Source organism: Chrysemys picta, chromosome 2, assembly GCF_011386835.1.
Source record: "Chrysemys picta bellii isolate R12L10 chromosome 2, ASM1138683v2, whole genome shotgun sequence".
Taxonomy (NCBI): domain Eukaryota; kingdom Metazoa; phylum Chordata; order Testudines; family Emydidae; genus Chrysemys; species Chrysemys picta.
The window spans coordinates 48,850,532-48,869,245 of record NC_088792.1 but is presented as its reverse complement, the minus strand read 5'-3'; the positions used below and the strand labels follow the sequence as shown (position 1 = coordinate 48,869,245).

Below are 18,714 nucleotides of genomic sequence, written 5' to 3'. Positions count from 1 at the left end.
TGGAAAACTGAGGGATTGTAGAAAATGGTGATTTAGTAGGTGATGCTATTCCCTCTGAGTTAGCACTGAGTCTATACCCAAGAACAATGTCAGGTAGAAGTGTGCTGCTGTATATGCATATATGTCCTAACTATTTATGGTCATTAAAGCACTTTTCACTAGAACAGAGGCAATGACCCTGGTGTCTTGCACAAATTCCAGTATGGGTCTTTGTACCTCCTTACATTTCATACTACAGTTTCAATTAAAGAGGATATTATTCTTCATCTCTTCCCCAAGTGAGACAGTGTTGCCTAATACTAATACACACTGTGTATTGCACCCAAGAAGGAGCTGAGTTTCCATGGGGCGGAGGGGATGATTCCTATACTTGTAATTTATATGCAAGATGAATTATTATATTATTATGATGATTTGACTGAATAGTTTGATTAGGTGGCATTTTACTACTTTAATTAACTCATTGGAAACTCACCCCAACAGAGGAAATTTAAAACAAACGGTGATGGAAAAATATCCTGGGTCTCAGCCACCTGTGTTCTGTTTGTTCTGTTCCCATGAGCAGCTATGCTTGTTGACATCACACATTTGCTATCTGAGCTTACCCTTAAATCAAACTTCCGTGAAGTCTGCATTATAACACTGATAGCCAAATTAAAAACAACACAGCCCATATAAACCTATCCCTTTGTACACTATTATCTGTTTCCTAAACCCACAGGGAGTGCCTTTGTACATCCTCTTTGTGCAGAAGGAGAGGAAGCCACAAATTCAAAAGGCAAAGTTTGAGTTTTAGTTTTCTGTGGTGCACCTGCATAATATAGCCTGACTGCACAGGATTTTCAGTATAGTGAAATTCCTTTATTTCAAAACTTAGTTCAGCACACACCCTGAAAAAGCCCATACTTTGTTTTTAATTAAAAAAATTAAAAAAACCTCCCACAGACAGTGGAATTGACAGGGAATTGACAATCACATGGGGATGTTTACAACAGAATATGTTAATGTTACAACAGCCCTAGCAATGAAGAGACCAGCTGGCAAAGGTTAAAGACAAAAAGGATTTCATGGCTAGCAATATATTAATTGGCTACCCAAACATTGTTTTGATAGGCTTCCATGCCTGAGATTTTTTTTACAAGTCAATAACAACATTTCAGATTAGAAAGTAGGCTAGTCAATGCATCACTTTCCCAGAGCAATGAGTAGTGTAGACTATCACCACACTCCCCCTGCGGAAATAAAGAGAAAAAGAATCGCATGTGACAGATGCCTGGCAGATGCCAGTCATGCAATGTTATTGTAGCTGTGTCAGTCAGGATATTACAGAGACAAGGTGGGTGAGGTAATATCTTTTATTGGACCAATTTCTGTTGGTGAGAGACAAGCTTTCAAAGAGCTCTTCTTCAGGTCTGGGAAACTCACTCAGAGTGTCCCAGCTAAATACAAGATGGAACAGATTGTTTAGCATAAGTAGTTAACACATATTTCAAGAGACCATTCAAGGTGAAAGTGGCCTGTTAACACTCCTCCAGTCATAAGGAGGAAAGGAAGGGGTGGAAGCAGCTGGGGGGAATAGGGGGAGGGAAGGAAGAGAGGGTTGTTAGTAGGTTATAGATTATTGTAATAAAAAATAAATCCAGGTGTCTTTATTCAGTCCATGATTTTTAGTGTCTAGCAAAATTATGAATTTAAGCTCCTAAAGGCTCATCTTTTGAAAGTGTTGTGAAGGTTTTCTTTGAGGATGAGGACTGAAATGTCAGATATACAGTGATCGCTTTGTGCGTGAACACTTTTCACAAAGCGATCACTCTGTATCTGGGAGCTTAAATTCATAATTTTGCTAGACACTAAAAATCATGAATGGAATAAAGACACTGGAGTTTTGGCTTATTATGGCTATTATGGAATAGCCTTTTAGGTGGGATGGTGAAAATACCCAACTAAGATGCATGAGTAACTATCTTTACATGTCATATAATTGGTCTCATACGTTTATAGAGCTTTGAAATCTCTTACATTTACCAATTGTCATAAAAAATGAGATTATGTGGAATCACTCCTGATATTTGGTACCCCTTGTAACTCAGTATGAAAACATGTAATTCATTTTTCATGACTCTAGAAAACCAAAAGAAAAATGAGATGATTTCCCGCCCTGAACTTGGATCTGAGAGAATTAAAATTTTTATTAAAGTTAATGTTTAAAATTAAATATACGCAAGTTAAGAGGGAAGGTACTGTACATCTGGGGCCTGGCTTGAGTTATGAAGGATTACAGGTATCAGTTACGAGGATCACAAGATACATACATATCACATAACCAGCATAGACCCAGATTGGGGTGCGGGGGTTTTTAAAGCGTCAGTGGATAAGTGGGCTTGGGTACGCCACCCATGGAATGTATAAAGAGTCCAAGTCAGTATCAGTGTCGTGAATAAGTACATGGGTGGGGTGTGTCCCTTGGTTCGTCAGGGAAGGAAGTGGGTTATTTCCCTGGTCGGTGGTCTTGATTACGCAACGTGGTACTGACGGTGACTCATGATGTGTTCCGTATAGATGTCTCTGGACTACCTGATGGTGTCGGACACCATGAGCAGACATGTCTCATGAGCTGGGCGTAGCGTCGCCCGACTCCACACGCTCTCAGTACCGGCTCATTGTGGGGGGTCCCACGAGCCCAGGGCTCCCACGATCAGGGCGTGTATCTGGGTCTCGTAGCCTTGGGCTCTCAGATGCCAAGAAGATAACCGAATTAATTGGCAGTTTTCACCAGAACATATCATTTTAAATCAACAGATGCAAAGCTGAAATGTTTAAGCCTTAGTCACCTGTCATAAAGATAGTTCAGAATAACAATTCTAGGATTACAAAAGGCCTTGTGGTTACATAGCTGTTAGTGTTCATTACTAAACTAGTGCATAAATCTCACCATAATTCTCTTCCTGTTTCTTTAACATAAAAAACACAGCCCGTTTAAGAGTATTCAATTGCCTTTTCTTCTTGACATATTCAAGATCCCATTACATTCTGGGATGATCAAAGTTAAACAACACAGTTAATACCCCACCTTCTCTTAATTTGTCCATGTTGGTCATTTGTTTCTTCCTGGTAATAGCAAAAATGCCTCATCACACAGAGTGGAACCACCCTATTAGAGTCTAACTCAGCTATAGCTGGATACACAGGTATGTTGCTCAAGTAATACATCTGGATCAGTCCACAAAAATGTTAAAGAAAAACACATGTAAAGCTCTCTACTGCGGAGCAGAATGAATTATACTTTTAATAACCATCTGTGGGCTGGGGCTACAAAATCAGAGCCATATACAACTCTCAATTCACAATGGATCTCCTCCTGATAATGGGTGATTTCGCAAAGACCAAGAGCACCTTGTTTATATGGTAATTAAACTTTATTAATAAAGTTTCAACATGACTTAGAGGGGGAAAATTAATGCAGGGCACTTTTAGAGCCTTTGCTATTTCTGCACTTTGTTTGACCATTGTATATGTGCACCTGGGGTAACTGCAAATTAGGTATGCCTAAATTATTAGAAAGTTGGATGTTATGATATTGTTAGACTTAAGAGTTAACTCACTGAGATTAATGTAGTAATTTAAATCTCCCAGAATTGTTTCAGGTTAAGACAGTGCTGTTCTGGGAAGTATTTTGAAGGTTTTCTTCACAATTGCAAGGAGTAGAAAATGTCCCTTTAAAAAAAAAATAAAAAATTAAAGCTTCCATACTGCAGAATCTGTCATGGAACAGATAAATGCATCAAGCAGGCTGATCAGGCCCACAGGTCATGTGTCTGACATTCCCATAATGAGTTCAAAAGATATCAAGGTCAAACAAGCTAGAGTCACATGTTTAAAGACATCACTTGCAAACAGCTACTTTAATCATCCTCCCATTCCCAGTAACCTCCCTTACATTTTTATTAGGATTTTTATATTTTTAAACATACACAACACAATGTGACCAAATGCCACATATATGTGAGCAATCACAACTGTATAAATCCTTAAGCCTAACAGAACTTCAGAGTTCCCTGATGGTAAAATTCTTTGCAGAGTTCTGTCCCGTAACACCATACTGTGGGGAATGAGAAGCTCCACATTACAAATAATGTAAAATGTGCACATGACAACAAGAGAAACAGCCTGGGAGGAGTTTCAGCAAACTTTCAAAGCCCCAATATTTCAAATGGTCTTATGAACCACCAGCTGTATCAACTCCACAGGAGAGAAAACTGAAACTTGGTCCACACCCATCAATATACTTCCAACTAATCCCTACAGTATGCGTGTTAATGAAAACCTCCTGAATCCAGAGTCCTCATCCTCTTTCTGCTTTTCATCAACTTGCGTTTTTGTTGTGGTTGGGGGTTGGTTGGATTTTTTTGTTTGTTTTTTTATTAGCTATAAATAATACAGAAGCTTAGATTTAATGTCCTGGAGGTTTCAGTACCAGAGAATGTGATCTCAGTTATTAAGAATAATAAAACAAAATTAAAATCCAATTAAGCTCTACGGCAGGGAGAGAAAAAAGAGGGAAGAAGAAATCAAGAAGTTTATAAGCCTGATACTGCACAGTTCCAAGTCCCTCCTGCAGTGGAGAGCAGCCTCAGCTCTCATTGTAATGCAAAGCCAGTTCTAATGAGGCTTCCAACCCAATTCTGCAGGCTAACAGAAACGTCAAATCCATATCCTAGCTTTCATGTGCTTTTCAATGCAGACCTCCAGACTAAAAGGCTGTCAATCAGTAATTACTGCAGTATCTCATGATGAGCATAAAACGCATTGTTGTGATTTGTTTTCACATAGTTGTTCAGACTTCATTTACCATTTTTCCAGTGAATTCTCTGTTGGGGACAAGTTTAGTTAGCAGGGGAGATTGCTGCCCTCCAACCAAGAGGCTACCACCCTTCTGACAAATAGGCACATATTGCAGCAACAGCCTTTGACCAGGTAGGTAAGACACCCAATCCTGTTGACATCATTCTGAGTCAGCCATCAGAGTCAGCACCAAAGCAACACCAGAATAACACCCTTCCCTACAGGCTGAATGTGTCTTTAGTCACAAACTCAGGCCGGGTCTACACTACGACTTTAATTCGGATTTATCAGCTTTAATTCGAATTAACCCTGTAACCGTCCACACAACGACGCTATTTAATTCGATGTAAAGGGCCCTTTAAATCGATTTCTGTACTCCACCCCAACGAGCAGAGTAGTGCCAAAATCGATTTTAGCAATTCGAATTAGGGTTAGTGTGGCCGCAATTCGATGGTATTGGCCTCCGGGAGCTATCCCACAGTGCATCATTGTGACCGCTCTGGACAGCAATCTGAACTCGGATGCACTGGCCAGGTAGACAGGAAAAGCCCCGCGAACATTTGAACTTCATTTCCTGTTTGCCCAGCGTGGAGAGCACAGGTGACCACAGATACCTCATCAGCACAGGTAACCATGCAGGCTGATAATCGAAAAAGAGCACCAGCATGGACCGTGAGGGAGGTACTGGATCTGATCGCTGTATGGGGAGAGGATTCAGTGCTTGCAGAACTTAGTTCTAAAAGACGAAATGCAAAAACTTTTGAAAAAATCTCCAAGGGCATGATGGAGAGAGGCCACAATAGGGACTCTGAGCAGTGCCGCGTGAAAGTCAAGGAGCTCAGACAAGCCTATCAGAAAACAAAGGAGGCAAACGGTCGCTCCGGGTCAGAGCCGCGGACATGCCGCTACTACGCCGAGCTGCATGCAATTCTAGGGGGGGCTGCCACCACTACCCCACCTTTGTTCGTGGATTCTGGGTCGGGGATAGTCTCGACGCCTGAGGATTCTGCCGATGGGGTAGAGGAGGAGGAGGATGAGCTTGCAGAGAGCACACAGCACTCCCTTCTCCCCAACAGCCAGGATCTTTTTCTCACCCTGACTGAAGTACCCTCCCAAGCCTCCCAAGCCAGTACCCAAGACTCTGACCCCATGGAAGGGACCTCAGGTGAGTTTACCTTTTAAAATATAAAACTTGTTTTAAAAGCAAACGGTTTTTAATGATTACTTTGCCTGACTTTGCATTCGCGGTCAGTTCAGCTACTGGAAAAGTCTGTAGCTACTGGAAAAGTCTGTTAACGTGTCTGGGGATGGAGCGGAAATCCTCCAGGGACATCTCAATGAAGCTCTCCTGGAGGTACTCCGAAAGCCTTGCCAGAAGGTTTCTGGGCAGTGCATCTTTATTCCCTCCTCCATGGTAGGACACTTGACCACGCCATGCTTGCAGCAAGTAATCTGGTATCATTGCCTGACAAAGCCTGGCAGCGTATGGTCCCGGTGTTTGCTGGCATTCAAGCAACATCCGTTCTTTATCTTGTTGTGTAATCCTCAGGAGAGTGATATCACTCCTGGTAACCTGGTTGAAATACGGGAACTTAATTAAGGGGACAGAGGTGGCCATTCCTACTGGGCTGTTTGCCTGTGGCGGAAAATAAATCCTTCCCTGCAGTTAGCCAAGCGCAGATGGGAAATTGGCCCTGAGTTTTTCGCGTTTGGCTAGCAGGGATCTTCCCTGTTACCAGCCACGCGGTGGGGGGAGGGTACCGTGATCATCCCAGAGAATTCATGGCGAGGGGGGGGGGGCGGCGGCGGGGGGGGGGGGTAGTTTGGTGCCTGCAGGGATCTTCCCTGATACCAGCCACGCGGTGGGGGGAGGGTACCGTGATCATCCCAGAGAATTCATGGCGAGGGGGGGGGGGGTAGTTTGGTGCCTGCAGGGATCTTCCCTGATACCAGCCACGCGGTGGGGGGGAGGGGTACAGCGATCATCCCAGAGAATTCATGGCGAGGGGGGGGGGGGTTAGTTTGTTTTCTGGTGCTCCTGAATGTTAACAGAAAAACCGCAGCACTCTACTTGCCTGAAGGGGCCCAGACAAGCCCCACCACACTGCCCCCCCCCAACTGGCTGAGATTGGCTAGGCTTCTGCAGCACTCTACAAGCTATGCTTGGTATGTGGGAAAGGACGGCGCAGAAGCTTACCATGGCCGCATGCAAGCCGAATTCTGTTGCCCAGACCTGTGATCTCTAGCAGCAAAGCCACAGGCACTCAGCATTAAGAGGCAAAATGCGACCTTGCACAGAAATCACATGTGCTATGTAATGTGAACAGTGTTGGTCACCGTGAAAGAGTATAAGCATTGTTCTGCAAAATGTAGCTTTTAAAACAATTCTCTCTTTTTTCCCCTCCCTACAGCAGCTGCAAATTCCTCAAGCCTCCCTCCTCCATCCCGAAGGTTATCACAGATAAGGCGTCGTAAGAAGAAGACGCGAGACGAGATGTTTTCTGAAATTATGCAATCCAGCAGGAGTGACAGAGCTCATCTGAATGAGTGGAAGGAAACAGTTTCAAAGTATAGGAAAGAAGTCAGTGAACGTGAGGACAGGAGGGACCAACGTGAGGAGAGGAGAGACCAACGTGAGGAGAGGAGAGACGATCGAGATGAGAGATGGCGGCAGGAAGACCAGAGGATGAAGGATGCAACGCTGGGGCTGCTCCGGCGTCTGGTGGAGGTTCAGGAACGGCTGCTGGAAAACAGACTGCCGCTTCAGCCCCTGTTCCACCCTCCCCCCTCCCCATGTTCCGTATCCTCCTCACCCAGACGTGTAAGAACGCGGGGGGGGAGGCTCCGTACACCTTCCCATTCCACCCCAGTAGACAGCCCAAGCAAAAGGCTGTCATTTTTTTAACCTTTTCTTTGTGGCTTTTTCCTTCCCAGCAATCCTCCTCCCAAATACCACCCGGGTTCCCTCCCTCTTTTTCTAATCTATTAATAAAGAATAAATGATTTTTAAATGATAGTGACTTTATTTGGTTTGAAAGAAAGCTGGGGGAAGGGGCAGGGTGGGTTCCTTACAGAAAATCAGTCAGTAAAGGGGGAGGGTTTTCATGAAGGAAAAACAAACAGATATTTCACACGGTAGCCTGGCCAGCCATGAAACTGGTTTTCAAAGCTTCTCTGATGCACAGCGCTTCATGGTGTGATCTTCTAATCGCCCTGGTGTCTGGCTGCGCGTAATCAGCAGCCAGGCGATTTGCCTCAGCCTCCCACCCCGCCATAAAGGTCTCCCCCTTACTTTCACAGAGATTGTGGAGCACACAGCAAGCAGAAATAACAATGGGGAGATTTCTTTGGCTGAGTTCAGAGCGAGTCAATAATGAACGCCAGCGACCTTTTAAACGGCCAAATGCACATTCTACCACCATTCTGCACTTGCTTAGCCTGTAGTTAAACAGCTCCTGACTCCTGTCCAGGCTGCCTGTGTATGGCTTCATAAGCCATGGCATTAAGGGGTAGGCTGGGTCCCCAAGAATAACTATGGGCATTTCAACATCCCCAACGGTTATTTTCTGGTCCGGAAAGTAAGTCCCTTGCTGCAGCCCTTTAAACAGAGTAGTGTTCCTGAAGACGCGAGTGTCATGAACCCTTCCCGCCCAGCCCGCGTTGATGTTGGTGAAACGTCCCTTGTGATCCACAAGTGCTTGCAGCACCATTGAAAAGTACCCCTTGCGGTTTATGTACTCGGTGGCTTGGTGCTCCGGTGCCAAGATAGGGATATGGGTTCCGTCTATTGCCCCACCACAGTTAGGGAATCCCATTGCAGCAAAACCATCCACTATAGCCTGCACATTTCCCAGAGTCACTAACTTTCGTAGCAGCACCTGAGTGATTGCTTTGGCTACTTGCATCACAGCAGCCCCCACAGTAGATTTGCCCACTCCAAATTGATTCCCGACTGACCGGTAGCTGTCTGGCGTTGCAAGCTTCCACAGGGCTATCGCCACGCGCTTCTCAACTGTGAGGGCTGCTCTCATCTTGGTATTCTGGCGTTTCAGGGCAGGGGACAGCAAGTCACAAAGTTCCATGAAAGTGCCCTTACGCATGCGAAAGTTCCGCAGCCACTGGGAATCGTCCCAGACCTGCAACACTATGCGGTCCCACCAGTCTGTGCTTGTTTCCCTTGCCCAGAATCGGCGTTCCATGGATAGAATCTGCCCCATTAACAACATGATCTCCAAAGCACCGGGGCCTGTGGTTTCACTGAATTCTGTGTCCGTGTCCGTGTCCATGTCCTCATCATGCTTGTCGCTGCGCTGCCGCCGCCGCTGCCTCCTCTCCTCGTTTTTCTGGTCCTGGCTGAGCATAAACTCCACGAGAACGCGCGAGGTGTTTACAATATTCATGAGTGCTGTCTTGACCTCAGCGGGCTCCATGCTTGCCGTGGTATGGAGTCTGCAGTGTTCACCCACCCAGGAAAAAAGGCGCGAAAATGGTTGTCTGCCGTCCGTTGCTTTCATGCAGGGAGGGAGGGAGGGAGGGAGGAAGTGAGGCTGTACCCAGAACCACCTGCGACGATGTTTTTTGTCCCATCAGGCACTGGGATCTTAACCCACAATCCCAATGGGCGCGGGAGACTGCGGGAACTATGGGATAGCTATGGAATTGCTACCCACAGTGCAACGGTGCAGAAATCGACGCTAGCCCCGGTACTTGGACGCACACCACCGAATTACTGTGCTAGTGTGGCCGCACTCATTTCGACTTTATACAACCTGTTTCTCAAATCCGAATTATCTAAATTCGGATTAATCCCGTAGTGTAGACATACCCTCAGTGCCTGCCAGACCTCATAGAAGACATGAACTCTGCCTCCCATGGTAGAAAAGAACACAGCCAGCTCAGTTACTCTGCTACATTTTAATTATTTCCAAAAGATTAAACACACACAGAATTCTAAATGTGTCAGAAATACAAAGAATGCAGCATATTAATATGGGGGCTTGGCACAATCTGATTTTTATTTTTTATAATTTCAGCAGATAATATCAATGTTTATTTCTGAGCTTTTTTATTGTTATTGATTTAGATTTTCATTGTTGTGGGAAATTAGGAAGGAGATAGACAACAGGGGTTCAGACAATAATGATCTAATGACATTAGACACTGAGATTCAAAAAGCTAAAACTTTATAACCATCAAAACACAAATTATCAACACCACATATCAAAATTTATAAAATAAATATCTTTAAATCAAATGCTATTAATTTCTCAAGCAGTATTTTTCTTACTTTGCCTATTGGAAATTTTTTATTATTATTGGTGAAAATATTTTTTCGTAGGTTTGAGTGTGTATGGAGAAATCTATGTTTAACAATATTTACTGATAAAAATCTAATCCATCCGAGCCTATCAATATTGCAGTGCTGGTAACATACTAACCCATTTCCCCTGACCCCCCTCCCCACACACACACACATGCGCATGCACACACAAATCAGGGGTTACTAGCAGCTGAAAGCCCGTGTTGTCATACGGGTGTGGCCATTGGGCTAAGTACTTCACCATCCATGCAGTCTCCCTCATGCAACTAATGAAACTGATGCACATAAACTACCTCTGATTTCACAATGGTTTAGGACTCTTGGCATGGCATAGATACAAACCTTGCTGTCCCAGGGGTATAATTTGTAAAGGCAAAGTGGCTGAGAACTTAAAAATTGAAAAGCAACAGACCACAAAACCCAGTGATGACTGAACCTGGTGGTATTCTGAACAAAAAGAGCTCACAACCATGCTTGTAGCTGTGTCCTTCGCTTCACACTGACTCAACAGACATTGTAGGCTTCAGAATGACACACAAACAGATGACAATCCTGGAATCTTATTATATAGAAGATACTTTGTTTTATCATTACTAGAAAACAATTTTGCATAAGAGCAGCAGGATAATCAACATCCAAAAAGCTCCAGCCTCCATTCTGGCTCCCATGTACTTATAGGGGATCATTGGAAACCGCTGTTCAAAGGTTTGGTGAGAGATTTCACTGCTCAGCAGATGAAACTCATATCTACCTGTCCTTCTCAAAAGCTCTTTTAGTCCAGGTGAATTATCTATTGGAGATCCAGAGTTGTTTGACACAGAAAGGGGAATTGTTTCCAATTAACTCGAGCTATCACTACAACAAGGTTAGATTTTCTAGAGTAAACTCCAGTGCAGGAGGTTTACCATTAACAAGGATCATAGAGATATCTTGCCTCCCAAAGTATCTCTGGCAGAGCACTTTGGCAGAGCATTTTAGCCTCATAGTGCCATTATGGCACTGCACTAAGTAAGGTGCAGTGTCAAGTCACAACACTCCAACTCTGAACCACTAGAGAATGCTCCTGCAGATGGCCTCCCAGGACCATGGCCCCATATTTGCAACCTGTACAACATAAGGTGACCACACCATCCCAGAAGATCTTAGTCACAAGCTAGGTGAGCACATCATTCCTACTATTACAGTGACTGGGGCAAAAGTCAAATCAATAGAGAGACATCTGTAAACTAATGCATGAGCTATAGATTCCGCCACTGGTTTTGCACCTTTGGTAATCGTCTCATTTACAGTCACCAGACAGCCAGATTCCTCAAAAATGACAGGACTTGCTGAAGTGGAAGTAATATAACTGTCAATTCATATAAGGAACTAAGATTACAAATCCCGCAAACAGTTGTTCCCAGAACAATTTAAGTGTCTTCATAGTATTGTGATCATAACTTCTGATGCTAATGGCATATTTATAGATGCTTCAAAATACAGATAGATGGTATGATGGGGTGTACCAGTCTGTTTGAGGCCCCCTGCTGGAGGCCTTGTGGTCCTACCACACTCCACCCCAGAAAAGAAGCAGTGAAGGTGATCCTCCAGGCCTAGAAAGGCTGCAGGGAAGCAGCCAATCAGAATCCAGCAGGCTCAGTTAAAAGGAACTGCAGGACCTGAGTAGATCAGTTGCTGGCTGGGACCAGAAGGGAAAAGAAGGACTGGAAGGCTGCAAAACTCCACAGGTAAAGAGGCCTGAGAGAAACCCTGCTCAAGAAGGGAACAAATAGAGAACCCTGAGGTAAGGCTGAAGAGAAAGGGATACATAGGGAAAAGGCCCAGGAACAGCAGCAGCAACTATTAAAAGAAGCAGCACGTGGCTGCTATTTGTAGGATACCTGGGTAGGGGTCCTGAAGTAGTGTGCGGGCCAGGGTCCCCAGCGGCAGTGGCCAAAGCCCCGAAAAGGGGACAAGCTTCGTGTAGAAGCCCAACCACAGGGCTGAAATGTAAAGGGTTCTAGGATGGGGCTAAAGACCCTGCAGAGGCCAACCATTTGTTGGATTTTGTTACCCCAGGAAGGAGACCAAACTTGAAGGAGAAACCTGGCTGGAGAGCTGGCACAATAAGAATTGATAAGACAAAGAGTGTCCAGGGAGAAAGCCCTGGAGCATGTTCCAGAGCAGGGCTGGCACAGACTTAAAGCCAGCCCAGAAGGGGCTGAGAAGTGAGCCCAGAAACAAGGCTGCATTTACCAACAAGAGCACAGTGATATGCCCTGGTGGATCTTTTACAAAGGTACACTCACCTGAGGTCCCTTCCATGGGGTCATGGTCTTGGGTACTGGCTTGGGAGGCTTGGGAGGGTACTTCAGTCAGGCTGAGAAAAAGATCCTGGCTGTTGGGGAGAACGGAGTGCTGTGTGCTCTCCGCGAGCTCGTCATCCTCCTCCTCCTCTTCCCCGTCCGCAGAATCCTCAGGTGTGGCTGATGAGATTACCCCCCGCCTCGGAATCCACTGTCAGAGGTGGGGTAGTGGTGGCGGCTCCCCCTAGAATTGCATGCAGCTCAGCGTAGAAGCGGCATGTCTGCGGCTCTGACCCGGAGCGACCGTTTGCCTCCTTTGTTTTCTCATAGGCTTGTCTGAGCTCCTTGACTTTCACGCAGCACTGCTGTGAGTCCCTATTGTGGCCTTTCTCCATCATGCCCTTGGAGATTTTTTCAAAAGTTTTGGCATTTCGTCTTTTCGAACAAAGTTCTGCTAGCACTGAATCATCTCCCCATATAGCGATCAGATCCAGTACCTCCCGTACGGTCCATGCTGGTGCTCTTTTTCGATTATCGGCCTGCATGGTTATCTGTGGTGATGAGCTCTCTGTGGTCACCTGTGCTGGGCAAACAGGAAATGAAATTCAAATGTTCGCGGGGCTTTTCCTGTCTACCTGGCCAGTGCATCCGAGTTCAGATTGCTGTCCAGAGCGGTCACAATGGTGCACTGTGGGATAGCTCCCGGAGGCCAATACCATCGAATTGTGGCCACACTAACCCTAATTCGAAATGACAATATCGATTTTGGCGCTACTCCGCTCGTCGGGGAGGTGTACAGAAATAGATTTTAAGAGCCCTTTATTTCTAAATAAATGGCTTCGTTGTGTGGACGGGTGCAGGGTTAATTCGATTTAACGCTGCTAAATTCGAATTAAACTCATAGTGTAGACCAGGCTTAAGTGTGACTTGCCTGGAGGGCTGAGCGCTGAAAACCCACCTGATTAGGTTAAGAGCCAACAGGAGGTGCTGGAGAGAGAGAGTGTGTGTAGGTTCACACTCACCCGACAGGAGGCGCCCACAAAAGGAGAATATCCCCCGTCACAGATGGATACAGATAGGTGGAATAAAAATACAGTGAAAGTCTGCAATACTTTTTATGTTTAGCTGTTTGCTCTGTTTTGAGTTACTGAAAGTAAAGTAATGAACCAGCGTGTCAAAATTACTGAGCAATGAAGACTCTTGTTAGTAGGACTCGGTGGAAACTGGATTTTCTTGTTTCCTTGGCAATTCTGTGGATTCCGAATTTTTACCTGCTCCAACATGAAAAAACAAAACAAAAATGTTGACACTTCCCATAAAACTAAATTTCAAAAATATTCTGTTTGGGGTCAATCAAATATTTTGTTCCAATAAAATCAAAATGTTTCCTTCCAATTTTAACTTCTTTGTTTTTTAATTATTTTACATAATATAGTCATATTTAAATTAAAAATAATAATTAAAAAACAGTTGCCTACCTGTAACTGTTGTTCTTTGAGATGTGATGCAGACATGTATTCTATGGTGGGTGTGCGCTCCCCATGCACCAAAGCTAGAGAACTTTGCCTAGTAATATCCCTAGGGGCTGTGCTCATGCCCTGAGGCCGTAGTCCCCCTCTTGGTGGTATTAAGGTGGCGATGTCCTGACCCCCTCAGTTCCTTCTCACCAAATGTCAGAAATGCAGATGCCAATGCAGAGGAGACGGAAGATGGGTCATGGAATACATGTCTGCATCACATCTCGAAAAACTGTCACAGGGAACCATTTTTTCTTTGAGAAGATGGAGCCGTATATTCTATGTGGGTGGTTCGCAAGCACTACTCACAGGAGGTGGGGCTTGGAGTCTATTTAAAGAAGAGCTGCAGAATTGCCTTCCCAAAGTTTGCATCTGATCTGGATGCAGCTGTAATAGTATAGTGGTTTGCAAAAGTATGCACAGAGGACCAAGTGGCCACCCTGAAAATGTCCAATATAGGAATATCATTTAGAAATGCTGTTGGCTAAACCAAGAACCAGAGGACCTCCTCCTTTGGGATCTGTGACTCTTTCTGAATTCATGCCGTTGCTGCACAGGAAGGGGGGACAAAATCAAGTAGTTAGTTTGACAGGAAGGCAGGTCTTGTGTTTAAGGCTTTAGACTAGGACTCAGGAGATCTAGATTTAGTTCCCAGATCTGACAAATATTTTGTGTGCAACTATGGGCAAGTCACTTAAAATTTCTGTACCTCTATCTTCCACCTGTAAATACCCATAGGATTATATTTAGTTTCTTCCACTCCATCAGTTCTGTCTATTTAAATCATAATCCATTGGTCAAATGAACTGTTTTCATTATGGGTTTGTCTAAAAGGGAAGTTAAAACTGGACTGAGTCAATCCAGTTCGAAAACACTTGTGTACATATGACGTAATTCAGTGTAGTGCAAAAACTGTTTATTTGGAGTCCTCTTTCAAAGTGAACTAACTTTGCTACAAATCCAGTTAGTCTCATCTATTGTTTGTGTGCATGCAATGCTGCTGCAAACTACTTTGGCACTCTTCCAATCCCACATTGCTTGGCAGGTGACCTTTATTGACTTGTTTATCTGTGTGCCCTGCCCTGCTCTGGGGTCAAGTTGACCGAATGTCTCCTCCCCCATTTATGCAAAAGGAAGATTTTGTCCATTTGCTCCTGGATTCCAGTATATAACAGCTGTGATAATACACCAGAAGCCCTACAACATGCCTCAAGCAGCCACTCCGAGACCTTGGATCTCATCGCCATCTGAGACGTGTCAGTGCAGGAAGTTCATGTGACCAGCCACCAGAATAAAGCCCTTTTTGTGGCTCTGCAATGTCCACGAGGGGCCACGACTGGGATTCCAAACGGTGCCAGTCAAAGAGCAAACAGCTCAGCAGCAGTTATATTAAAATGAGGGACAATAGGAAAAAATCCAGCAGGGGACACGTAACCTGTCCATTTCTTGGGGAGCTGGAATGGATTTTATGTAACTACATGACCACCCAACCCAGGCTGCTTGTGGAGTCTGCTGCCTCCCACTCCCCCCTTCGGCCATAAGCAGCAAGACTGATTGGAGGATGAACACAAGGAGCCCAGTGAAGAGATCCCCCAGGAATGCCAGGATCTCTTTTGGATTCAGAACCCAATGGCAGCCAGTTAGAAGGCAAGCCCAATTCCTGTCCTGCAGAAATCAACCCCAATTACTAGGCAGCAACCCAGACCGAGGGGGCTGATCCTATGGAGGGAACCTCAGCATGTACGTTTTTTTTTTTATAATTTGTTTCATAATTTAATATTTAAGTTTTTAATTTATTATTATTTATTATGCTATGCTGGCATGCTAGCTTGTTCCAGGGGCCCCATGGCAGCGTTCATTGTAAACAGATATGAGCTAAAAGCCTTTCCAAGTCCGAGATCCCCTTCACCGTCCCTTGGCCCATGCTCTTTGTTCGATGCCCCCGTACATCCTTCCAAAATGTTTGCTTCTCAACCGAGGTCACTGGCCCCCACCTTATGCTAACACCCCAACTACTGACTGTTTTCAGGCCCACACCACAGGGAGGCATTTTTCTTTCCCCTTTCCTCAGCTGTCCTGCCCTGCAAATGGTGCCCCATCCTCCTCAAGCTCTTGTTTTCCACCTCAAAATGGTGGCCAGCAGCGTGGCACAACCGCAGCTTCTTCCCTGACCCTGTGGCAGAATCAAATAAGGAAAATAGTCTTTTGTGCAAAATGCAAATGTTTACTCAAACAGTGGTTACAGGAAAAGAAGCTTGATTAGTGTTCTCAGTTTACATGAGGTAGATATCAACACTGCATGACCATAAAGCTACAAAGTGTACAGCTCCCCTGTAAATGTCCTGTAACCCACATTCTTACAGACTGGTACCAGTGAATGCTTCAGGCAACCATAGAACCCTAGTATTTTTCTCTGCTCTTCCAACATGACTGCAAGAGAGAGAGAAAGCAAAATCAAAGGCTGAAAAATTGCTCACTTTTTGTCTGGACATTATAAGGAATAGCTGCATGCAGCCTTCCCTCCCCCCCCTCACCTGCATCCTCCACCTATAGCTCGCAACTCCCTTCCAGTCCTGCACTTCTAGGGACACCATCTTGGAGAATAACTTTGCCAAGTATCTTGCTGGTCTGCCCTTCGCCTCTTTAAATAAGGTCATTCTCTGCCTCCTGGTCACCCTCCTCAGTGTAATGTCATCCAAACCAGGATAGCTTAAAGGGGATGTAGAGGGGATTAATATCCAACTCACCCCCAGATTCACCCCACTAACCCCCCCTCCAACACCACATAAGCACCTCCACAGCACATCAAAACTGCAAAGCCAGACCAGGAGCATAATTCCCAAACCCCATGCCTTCCCCCAGCCCCAACCTCCAAGACACAACAGCAAAGCAAAGAGCATATAATGCACAGACAAAAATCTCAATACACACATCACTTACCATCACCGAGGGTCCTCCCCAGACTGGGAAGACTCTTAGGAAGGTAAAGCCAGAAATGCACATAAAAAAATGCCATCTCAGCCTCCCTAGAACATGAACAATAACCACTTGTAATTGTAACCTCGATGCCAATTCTGCCCACATAACTACACCAGCAACACCATCACAGGACCTAACCAGATCAGCTACAACATCACCGGCTCATTCACCTGCACGTCCACCAATGTTATATATGCCATCATGTGCCAGCAATGCCCCTCTGCTATGTACATTGGCCAAACTGGACAGTCACTACGCAAGAGGATAAATGGACACAAGTCAGATATCAGGAATGGCAATATACAAAAACCTGTAGGAGAACACTTCAACCTCCCTGGCCACACAATAGCAGATGTAAAGGTAGCCATCTTACAGCAAAAAAACTTCAGGACCAGACTCCAAAGAGAAACTGCTGAGCTCCAGTTCATTTGCAAATTTGACACCATCAGATCAGGATTAAACAAAGACTGGGAATGGCTATCCAACTACAGAAACAGTTTCTCCTCCCTTGGTGTTCACACCTCAACTGCTAGCAGAGCACCTCACCCTCCCTGATTGAACTAACCTCGTTATCTCCATACTGATTTATACCTGCCTCTGGAGATTTCCATTACTTGCATCTGAAGAAGTGAGGTTCTTACCCACGAAAGCTTATGCTCCCAATACTTCTGTTAGTCTTAAAGGTGCCACAGGACCCTCTGTTGCTTTGTAATTTTTGTTAATACTTCCAGAGCTACAGCACTCACACTGGCCAGACCCTCCTGGACAAGGCCTTTATCAATGGTTTAGCAGCTGGCAAACCTGAGGTGGAGGAAACAGAAAACATCATTACAGAGTCCAGAAACCTCCTGAAAAATGTGAAGAGTTGGAGGCAGTATCAGAGGACTGAGAGGGAATCCGACTAGGAGTTTTCCAGAGAGATTGTTGCAGTGGTAGAGGATGGTGTGGCAGCTGCCAGGGTCAAAACGAGCATGGAAAAGACAGGGAGATGCAGAAGCAACTCCTGGAGGCAATAAAAAATGTCCCGTTGCACTGCATGTTACTATGAGGGCAGCAGGCCACGCAGTACTGCAAACCAACAGCCAGCCTGTTATGTGGCCTCTGGATAATACTGGCTATAGGGAACAACAACAACTCCTCCCTGCTGTACCCTCACAGCAGTGCTCCCAGAAGCCATGCCCCTCCCAGAACCCAGCGCTGGTCCCTGAGAAAAGTGGCACCTGGGACCCCAACTATTTTGGGCCCTCTATTGCCCCTGGCAATTTCCAGCCTCTGCACTTTACTTCAGAAGGACCATGAAGAAGAGGCAACTTATGCTCTTCTGTGACTTTAAGTCCCTTCACTCCTTGCATTGTATTCTGCACTGCATTGCTGCACTCTGCTATTTTGTTTCACTGCTGTTTTAATGAAAGGGTTTTTTGTAGTTAAATAATAGATTGCTTCATAATTGAAAATCATTGTTTCATTTTCGTTTCAGTTGATCATTTGTTTGTTACAGAGTAGATGATAAAAACCTTAAAAATTTCATTCCTAAGGAGTCGACAGTTCATTTTACACAGAAAATAATTAAGTATGCACTAATTCATAAATTTTTACAAACACATTTAGGCAAATACGCAAAAGGGATCGCAACAACACCGCACTTCCACTGGCTACAAACTACTGAACTGCACAAAAAACTTCCAACACCCCCCCAACCTCTACCCCCGACCACAGACAATGGATAACAGCTGGATGTACAGCTGCACAATTTCAGGCCTGAGACTCAAAG

The 18,714-nt window shown here is 44.9% G+C and overlaps 2 protein-coding genes across 4 annotated transcripts in view; one reads left to right on the top strand and one right to left on the bottom strand.

The window, feature by feature from the left end:
- LOC101941250 (probable acyl-CoA dehydrogenase 6) overlaps positions 1 to 18,714 on the bottom strand; it is a 159,208-nt gene that overhangs the window by 47,843 nt on the left and 92,651 nt on the right. The gene's annotated exons all lie outside the window — the stretch shown is intronic.
- Positions 5,107 to 7,747, top strand: LOC135981298 (SRRM2 protein homolog rsr-2-like). The gene is made up of 2 exons (XM_065583108.1): positions 5,107 to 6,007; positions 7,254 to 7,747. The coding sequence occupies exons 1-2, from the start codon at positions 5,476 to 5,478 to the stop codon at positions 7,745 to 7,747; spliced, it is 1,026 nt and encodes a 341-aa protein (XP_065439180.1). The 5' UTR covers positions 5,107 to 5,475.